The 9362-nt window shown below is 36.7% G+C and overlaps 1 protein-coding gene across 2 annotated transcripts; it reads right to left on the bottom strand.

The window, feature by feature from the left end:
* Positions 1-1178: 1178 nt before the first annotated feature.
* LOC136217616 (uncharacterized) lies at positions 1179-5369 on the bottom strand. 2 transcript variants are annotated; one of them, XM_066004216.1, is made up of 7 exons: positions 5233-5342; positions 5123-5149; positions 4284-4611; positions 3299-3749; positions 2606-2913; positions 1780-2143; positions 1179-1419 (listed from the first exon to the last, which is right to left on the bottom strand). In XM_066004216.1, the coding sequence occupies exons 3-6, from the start codon at positions 4584-4586 to the stop codon at positions 1799-1801; spliced, it is 1407 nt and encodes a 468-aa protein (XP_065860288.1). In that variant the 5' UTR covers positions 4587-4611; positions 5123-5149; positions 5233-5342; the 3' UTR covers positions 1179-1419; positions 1780-1798. The 2 variants fall into 2 exon arrangements, with proteins under 2 accessions (XP_065860288.1, XP_065860287.1); XM_066004215.1 differs by lacking the exon at positions 5123-5149 and having other exon boundaries at positions 5233-5369.
* Positions 5370-9362: the final 3993 nt, after the last annotated feature.

Below are 9362 nucleotides of genomic sequence, written 5' to 3' on the forward strand. Positions count from 1 at the left end.
GCAATGTTATCAGAACCGGACCACCGGATTTATTTAAAAGGATCACGGATCACTTGGTTAGACCAAATGGCTCGGATTAGTTGGACCGGATAACGTAATAAATAAATATTTATATATATTAAATATATGTAATTAATTTAAAATTACTTTTCTAAATTATATATATCCAAAACAAATTATAAACAAATTTTGGTTTGTTTTTTTTTTTTTGGTGAGCTTGAGACTTAAATATTTAATGGATAAATTAGAATAACTTGAAATATATTAACATATTTTATGCCATAAGATCTTTTTAACGGTATATTATAAACTCAAAACAAACGAGTAACAAATGATAATTTGATACTCAAAATGAACCACTTGAAATAGTTTTAAAAGAGATAAAAGGAATTATTAATGCATTTAAAAGAAAAAAGCTTTTGAGAAATTCTATTTTTAAATATGTAGAAGTTATTAATGTATTTTTATGATAAAAAAATAAAAATATTAATGCATTTTAGTAGAACTCAAAAACTAAATATTTGAGTTCACTTGGTTTTTTCTATTTACAAATGTTTAATGGCTTTTTTATTTGTCTAGAGGAAAAAAAAAAAACCAAACTTCAGCTAGGCATGTCAGTTCAAAGAAAGAAAAAGCTAGAGGAAAAGATGAGATAGGGGAGCAGCTATAAATACAAGCATGAGTGAACGGATAGTTTGTTGAGGCGCATGTCTAAAGTTATCACTTTTAAAGATGGTGGATATTTAAGTTTAATCAAATTTGGTTAATTAAATTTTCTTTCTAAAAAAACCAGAGTCATTCAGGTTTCCGGTTAGACCACCGGATCACCGGTCAGTTCTGGTTTTCAACGGGTTGTTGTGAATTCAAAAACCCAGTGAGACTTGAACCGGAACAATATCTGGGTCTCGGTTAGACCGGTCCGACCGGCCAGTCCGGTCCGAGTCTGATAACATTGATTAATTGAAACCCAGCTCATCCAGGGTCGGTCCTGTTCCACTTGGTAGTGTACTGCCTATCCAACCCTTTTTTCGTGGTCCAAAAGTATATTTGTGCAACTGCTTCAATGCCATCCTTCCATATAGAAGAATGGACGAAGAGAGACTGCATGACATCTGCCTATGCATTTTATGAACGTATTTATGTAGGTGTATGCAAACTACAGTAACTGAGCTGAAAAGTCTGTAAAATGCTAATCCATTGATGAAAATTATCCATTTATGAGTCAGCAACTTCTAAATAATTTCATATCAATCTGAGAAAATAAAAAACCACTTCCTCTAACAAAAGTTCTGAAGAAAAACGAACGCTACTTGAAACATGTCCAGCAATACCCTTCTGAAGGTCAATACACAACTGGAGTACTTACCTATGTTCAGGCCTCCCCTGTGCACTTACTCATACCCGACCATGATCTGAACCCTGAAAATGTTTGGAGTAAAATTTTAAACTTCTAATAATAATCATCATAAAATCTGTAAATACCCATAAAAAGACTCCTTCCATCCTCCCTGCCCCACTACCCTACTGAATTTTTTACAAAAGCTGCACCTTCCTGTGCATTGGGCGAAAACAATTGCATTTTGGTGAAATGCCAGAAGTTATTGACCGCTGTTTTACCATCCATTGTCCCCAAATGTGATGGTGTTAAACTTATCATTAATTTCGGGAAAGAAATCATGAAAAGACCAACATTGAGAGGGGACAGTCAAAAACGGAGAGAATAAATAAAGAGAAAATACAACTATTTTCTCTATTCAGTCAGAGAGTGAGATAACTCACCCAACTGCAGTACACCAATTTAGTATCGATCATATGCCTTCCCAAAATCCTCACGCCTCTGACGCTGGAACTCACCAAAACTGTCATGAGTCCTTGAAGAATAATTTTCAACATGATTTGGGTATCTAGCCCTTGAATCCAATGATAAACCTGCTGCATTATACTGGGGATTCGCTGCAGATCCATCATAATCAGAGTATGAATGTTGCTTATAACCGCCAAAACCTGAAGTGGGCATTTGCTGTCTTGCCGGTTGTTCACGCCTCTGAGCATCAATTTGAAGAAATTCCTCCCACCGTCTGGCATGTGTGCTCCTCAAGACAGCCAATTTCTTCATGTAATTTTCTTTCATCTCCCTGACAGTCTAAAATCAAGAGGACAGATATCAGGTTTCCAGATCAATACAGCAATGAAGCATTTTACGGCACATTAGTATTCTCACATGACAAAGAAAATGCGGTAACCATTCCCTTATTAGCAAGAAAAGAACCTTAAGTTTGTTAACAGTCTGCAATTGTATGATAACCCACACAGCTCTTACTCCAATCTCATCATAACACAAATTGAAAAGGATGGATATGTAGAGAAAAAAACAGTTTTCTTTACAAATTCATGTCAGTGAGAGTGATAAAGACATGGAAAAAAAAAAGGAAAAGACATACATAAACAAGATTAACCGTTCAATCACAACATTCAAATGGTTTAAAAGTCAACCATATATAAAAATTATTCAGCTAATTTCTGCTTCTTCCATCATAAAGGGAAACATGTATGGCATATGAGGATCACAGATTAGTATAAAGCATTGGGAAAGTAACTTAATTACCTCCCGATGTTTATAATTCTCTTCATCTTCTTCCTTGTCACGGATTTTACCAAGCTCGGCCAACTCCCTCTTAAGTTCCAACTCCAGCTCTTCTAACGTCTGTGGGAAGGTTGAATACTCAAATTGACGACTGTCACGGCCAGATTGCAGATCATGTCCCCGTCTCTCTGTTTCCCACCCATCCTTTCTATAACCAGCCACACTTTGATTGTGACTATCATATGACCCATATGAGTTGCCAGCGTAAGGGGGACATCCAGGTGATTTAGAGTGGCTTGAGCGACTCCTACCGCCATCATTACCATAAGCTTCATAAAATGAAGAGTATGTTAAGCACTTGAGCTCAAGATGCTAGATGATAGCTCTAATTACATGCTATTTAACATTCACACAGGGAACCCATCTGGTCGCAAACAAGTCCAAATATGCTTTTGCATAAATAATTTCGTTTAGTAGACAGTCCCGATCAATTGACACTCACCCACGAAAATACTTCAGAATCGTACACATATGCTTGAAGCTAAGAACTTACCTCTTGCTGCAAGAAACAATAAGCAACAAGCAGCATTACCAAATATCCAAATTTCCTCAAAATGAACACAGAAAAACAAAGGAAAATCTGTAGGGACCTAGACAACTACAAAAATTGGATTACCAGTTTTCTATTGATGCCATAAACAATGCTGTGCCTACCTTGTGGAGAACCCCTAGCAAACTTCTGTGGATCCCCACGAACACGATCTTCAACACTCTTATCTTGTCTTCCAAACCTTGGTTGATACTGCATTGCTTCACGCGGGTGACCTGAATAAGATCTTTGAGATTCAGAACGTCGCAAGCGTGAGCCAACTGGACTACGCTCAGGCGACCTAGATCTGCTTCTGTGAAAACTAGAAGAGCCCTTCTGATCACCATCCCCTTTAATCACCTTGTGCACAGCATCAACACCTTTTGCCAAAATTAACCTATCTTTGCCACTAACAATTATAAATTTCTCTTCCATTTTGATTTTGCAGCCAATGTCCTTTTCGATCCTCTGTATCACTTTATCTGTGAAAAGGGCTTTTACATGCTTTTCTCTTGCAGGAACCCTTTCAAAGAAATCCTGAGCCTTGCGGTTTGCTCCAAGAGTGGAGGGACATCCCTGTGTATGCAACAGATGGCATCGTTAAATATTCAATCATAGACAAAAAAAAATGGGGGAAAAGGAATGGGATGGAGTGGGAATTAGGTAGAAGTGAAACGGGCATTCTCAGCACACACTTGGTGTTTCTCAGAAGTAAACATATATGAGATACAATAAACTGCAACATGACAACCTTCAATCAAAATGTAGAATAAGTAAAACGTAAAGATAAGAATAGCAAAATTAAAGCCTGAGCAATATAAAAACATCAGGATGCTCATCAGAAATGTTTACTTTAGGCATCACTCAGTTTTCATGCCAAATAAAACTGAGTCTTCTAGCATGAAGTCATATAAAAAGAGCTCAAAAATATTACAACTAATTTAGTACATAATACAATTTGTATTTTAGTCATTGTTCACACTAATTGCCAATTTATTAGAGATTCAATAATAATTGTAATAACAAATGATAAAGCATGTAGAAATGGAGTTAACAGTACATCTTTGTATATATTCACTACTAAATATTTTCCAAACGAGAAAATAGTACCTGAGTAAAGTGACCTGAATCCCCACATAATTTGCAAATCATTTCTTCCTCTTTCCTTTTTTTCCAATTCCTCTCTGTAGCTTTTGATTTAGCTTCCCATACCTTAGCTTCTCGGCTGGTGAAATCAGTTGGTACAGCATTCGGGTCCCGAGGTTCCTCTTCCTCGTCGGATCCTGCATTGGAACGCTTATTTGGTTTTGACCTATCTTGGGCATTATTAACAGTTGAAACTGGAGGTCCAGTGTATTCCTTATAAATTTCACTAAAGTCCTCGTCATCATCTATGTCTGGCCTTGTTGCCATTTACAAATAAAACTAAGTCAACCTCCTGCATTCCCAAGACAAATTGGCGAACCCAGTCACATTCTAGGAGCAAAGGTAAAAGATAGAATGAACAATAAATTTAGAGGCACCCAACAAGACAAGAATTGTAACCAATTTGGACTTCATAAAGTAACACAAATCATTTATTTTGCGAGTTAAAAGAAAACAAATATTTTTCTAGCATGGATGTAGTTAGGGCCACATACAGTAGCAAAACAACACAACAGCATATCTATAAATTCACAAGCTGCAAATAAAGACGAAATTTGGAAATGAGAACAGGAACGGATTGCGAGCGTAACATATACATACAATTGGGAGAAAAATAAAAACAATCAGACATTGAACAATGTTTGACCAAAAGGTTCTGCAAAAAATAATTCTTAGAATCTCTGATCATCAGTTCACCCATGACCGTAAATAAGCAGAGGTTTCTATCAGTAAATTCGAATCTCATTCCTAAAGTCTATTAGACAATCGACTAGAAGATACCAGAATTACGAGAAATAAATCACCTTTTTCTTTGGGCTACTAGCTTCACTCTATTTGAATTGGAGAAATGTCAGGTTAGATAGAGTGAAATAAAATTGAATCGTATACAAAAGAAACGGAGAGAAAACATTACCTGAGCGGCGAGCAGAAATAGTGTTTGAGGGCTTCGCTTGGTCGCCGAACAAAAGGAAGCTAGGGCAAATCTCTTTCTGGTTTTCTCTGCTTCTGATGGGGCTCTTTTTTTTCTATTACTTTCTTTCTTATATTTTTGTCCCCTATTTTGCCAAATTTACGGATGAACCATTGTATTTCTCAAATTGTATGTCCTGCTTTGCAAATTTATTTCAGGGTAAATTACACATATGGCCACTAAACCTTGTTCTACTAATATTACTATCACTAAATTTTAAAATCTTACATAAAAGTCACTCAATTTTGCTTTTGCTATTTATAAAAGTAAATGGCGTCAACATAAATGTTGACAATTTTAAAACGAAAAAGTTCAAAAATTAATTTAGAACCATATTTACCATGGAACTATAATTTCGATTTTTCAAATTAACATTTTGAGAGTTTTCCTTCTCATAATTAAACAACATTTAAATTATCTCAAAACCAAAAAATTACTTAGAATGACATTTCCATCAGCTCTACAATGTAAAATTGCATGTTATTAATAGTCGTTAGGATTGAGTGACTTTTATGTTACTAAAAAGTAAAGTTGAATGACTTTTTATGTCAAATTTTGAATTTAAATGATCATAATATTAGTAATAACAAAGTTAAGTGGGCATGGATGCAATTTATCATTTATTTGACTTGATACCAATTTTATATTAGGTGAAAGTAAAAAAAAAAATCCTAATTTGCCATATTTACAAACACATTATTGTGGTTTAGAGTTTGCAAATATTGATATATTGAATATTTCGTTTATAAATAAATTATTTTAAATTACACTCTTATGCCCTTGATAACCATTAAGGGCATTATTATCTTTGAAAAAAAATTGGACATACGTATTAATAAAATGAGCCTCCAAATAAAGTTATGACTTACATATCAATTTAGTTCATAAATTATCAAATTAGTAAAAAATGTAAAATTTCCATCTTATAATTTATGATTTGATTTGGGGGAATGGGGTTTGGAGGAATGAGTTTTATCAGTATGTAAATAAGTATATATGTTTTTAAAGATACAATGCCATTCGTTGTCATCAGAACTTAATTGTATAACTTAAAATAATTTGTTTTGTAAACAAAACATATCATATGTACCTCTATTTGTAAAGTTTTAAACTACATACATACATTTGCAAATAGCTAGAGCAAACTACAATCATCTTTTTGTACTTTTTCTTTTTGATTGTGATATATTTTTACTACACTCATTGTCACTCAACTTTGAGCTTACTAATACGAAACCCACTCAAATTCAAAAATACATTAGTATTTTACTAACATAAAAAGTCCATTAATCTACCCCTCCAATAGTGGAAACTCTTCATTATATAGGTATTGGAAACGATGTTTTAAACAACTTAAATTTTTTTTTTTTTTTTGAGGTTAGTTAAGTGTTGTTTGGTCAGGAACGAAATAGAAGGTGGTTATTTAAGAGAAATCTCTAAGAATAATGATTTGAAAACCAAAAACATTATTTCATGTGAAATGTGCTTCTAAACAACTTTGGACTTTTCCATTTTGAGATTGTCAACGGTCGTTTTGATATTATTTACTTTCATAAGGAATTTTTATGTTAATAAAATGCAAAATTGAGATACTTTTATTTTCGGTTTTATTCGATCTTCTTCGTTTTCTTTTTGTTTTTTATCTTTATTGCCTGCTTGGATGAAGTTAAGAAAGGTTAAATATTAGAAGGGGTGGAAGTTGATGTGAAGTTAAAAAATTAACGCTAGTATGATGTTGTTTGGATGAAAATTAAGGTTTTTTTAAAGTTAGATTATAAAGAAAACCTCCAAAAATCCTCTAATTTGGTGGAACTCAAACTAACCTTCAATTAGTCCATGTAAAATTTCATTTAACCTTTCAATTTTTTACCAAGCAAGATTAATTATCTTTTTTTAATTAAAGACGAGGAAAGGAAAGGCGGAAGACGGAAATCCCAACTATGTTGGCACCCCCGAACGAACCACCCAACCAGACCCGATATTATTAATGAGAAGCAAAAATTACAATGATTTAACAAAACCTGTAGGCCAAACGGCCAATAGCATTATCATTAATTAAAGCTAAACAAAAAGCCGGAGCAGAATCCCACCAAACCATCTCATCACAAGTTCGACCAAAATTAGCAATCTTATCTGCGACTTGGTTTCCTTCCCGAAATACGTGAGAGGCGACCAAACTCATTGTTTCTAGAGCCCGTAAACAATTGTCCCAATCCTGATGAAGCTGCCAAGGAATGTTGCCTGTTCTGTTCCGAAGAAAGTGAACTACAGAAATTGAGTCGCTCTCCAGCCAAAGTTTATTCCAGTTCCTGCTGCGGGCTTGTGTAATAGCAGTCATGGCTGCTTTTAACTCGGCAATGTGCGCAAATTGAGTTTTAAACGATAAAGCAAACGAACCAACCGCATGACCCGTATCAGTGCGGAAAACACCTCCGCAGCCAGCCACCTCTGAACCCGCCAAGAAAGATCCATCTGTGTTCACCTTCCACCACCCTTTAGGCGGTCTCTGCCAGCGCACTGGGATGATACGCGACACTGCACCTAATCGCGGCTTCAAGGCAAGGGAAGATAGAACTTGAAGTTCAACCTGTGAATTCCAAACTGTCCCTTTCCCCAGAAAATCAGAACCTCTAATACAGGCCCATAGTAACCGAAGTGATTGAGGTATATTCGGAGGCTCCTCTTCAAAGATACACCCATTTCTAGCTCTCCAAAGAACCCATAATCCATGAACTATTGCGCTGTGCCAAAGGAATTGTATCTGTGTGCTAAAGCGGGCCGTCAGGGTTTGAGCAAGAAAATCATGAACGGATTGTTCTGTGTTCAATCTACGGCCAAACAAGCCCTCAACACCTCTCCATATTTGCCTAGCAAACTCGCAGGTAAGCAGTAGATGATCAAGACTTTCCTCGTGGGACTTGCAAAGGCAGCACATGGAAGCCATGGAGATACCGCAGGACTGCAGCAGCTTTTGAGTCGGCAGTCTGCCCCAGGACGCTCTCCAGGCTATCATTGAGTGCGAGGGGGGAATATAAGCTTTCCAGATTCGATTTGCGAAATGCCTGGTAGGTGATGGTGAAAGCCATTTATAGAACAGGGAAACCGTGAAGAAACCATTCGTAGCAGGCTTCCAAAAGCACAAGTCCGTGGTCCGACCACCTGGGGAAACCCCGAGAACAGCAGCTCTAATATCAGGCGATAAATCTGGGATTTCCCAAACTCCGTTAATTCTGTACTCATTAATCCTTTCCAAACGCCTATCTCGCACCGCCCGATCCAAGTTAAGCCTATCTGCTAACGTTGGTCTGATCCACTCCGAATTCCAAAAGCTGAGCGTGGAATTCTCTCCTATCAGCCAGAAGCTATGATCCCGAAGCGTCTGATAGGAGGTTTTAATAGAAATCCAAACCGAGGACAGAGATATACATCTCATTGCCAACCCCGCTGTGTTGAGGAAGCGAGATCTTAGAAGAGAGAAGCAAAGACTTGTATCAGCTATGACTCCCCAGGCAATTTTCCCAGATAAGGCTGTATTCCAACGCGCCAAATTTTTTATTCCCAAACCGCCTTGAACCATCGGCATTGTGCAAACCCGCCAAGCCACGGGAACCAACTTTTGCTTAGCGACCGAACCAGTCCAGACAAAGTTTCTCATACTGCTAACGAGCTTCTTCAAAAGACTCCGGGGCCACTTATAAATGATGAACGAATGTGTCAGTGAGCTCATAACCACCGCCTTCACTAAAGTTAGTCGTCCTGCCGTAGAGAGGGCTGTGCCTTTCCATCTAGAAAAAGCCGAGATGGTTTTGTCTGCAATATTCCTTAAATGATCTGATTTAGGAGCCCCCGAGAAAAGAGGGATACCCAAGTAGATGAAAGGAATCTTGCCAAGTTTAATCCCTGTAATATCAGCCATTCGACTAGCTCGTCGAGCTGTAATTATCTAATCTTTCATTATTCAATCTATATTAACCTTTATTTTAACCTTCATCCAAATATACCCTCAATTAGTTCTACATTTAGGGGGCGTTTGGTTCACAGGGGGTAAGAGAAAAGGAATCAAGAAAGGGAAA

The sequence above is a fragment of the Euphorbia lathyris genome, chromosome 2 (assembly GCF_963576675.1).
Source record: "Euphorbia lathyris chromosome 2, ddEupLath1.1, whole genome shotgun sequence".
NCBI lineage: Eukaryota > Viridiplantae > Streptophyta > Magnoliopsida > Malpighiales > Euphorbiaceae > Euphorbia > Euphorbia lathyris.

What these genes read in the sequence shown, in the direction of transcription:
- LOC136217616 (XM_066004215.1), bottom strand. Translation starts at nt 4,586, where the DNA reads ATGGCAACAAGGCCAGACATAGATGATGACGAGGACTTTAGTGAAATT. An exon ending in TGCTAGGGGTTCTCCACAAG is followed by an intron (nt 2,914 to 3,298) that starts GTAGGCACAGCA and finishes CATTTTATGAAG; the next exon opens with CTTATGGTAATGATGGCGGT. An exon ending in AGAATTATAAACATCGGGAG is followed by an intron (nt 2,144 to 2,605) that starts GTAATTAAGTTA and finishes TCTTGATTTTAG; the next exon opens with ACTGTCAGGGAGATGAAAGA.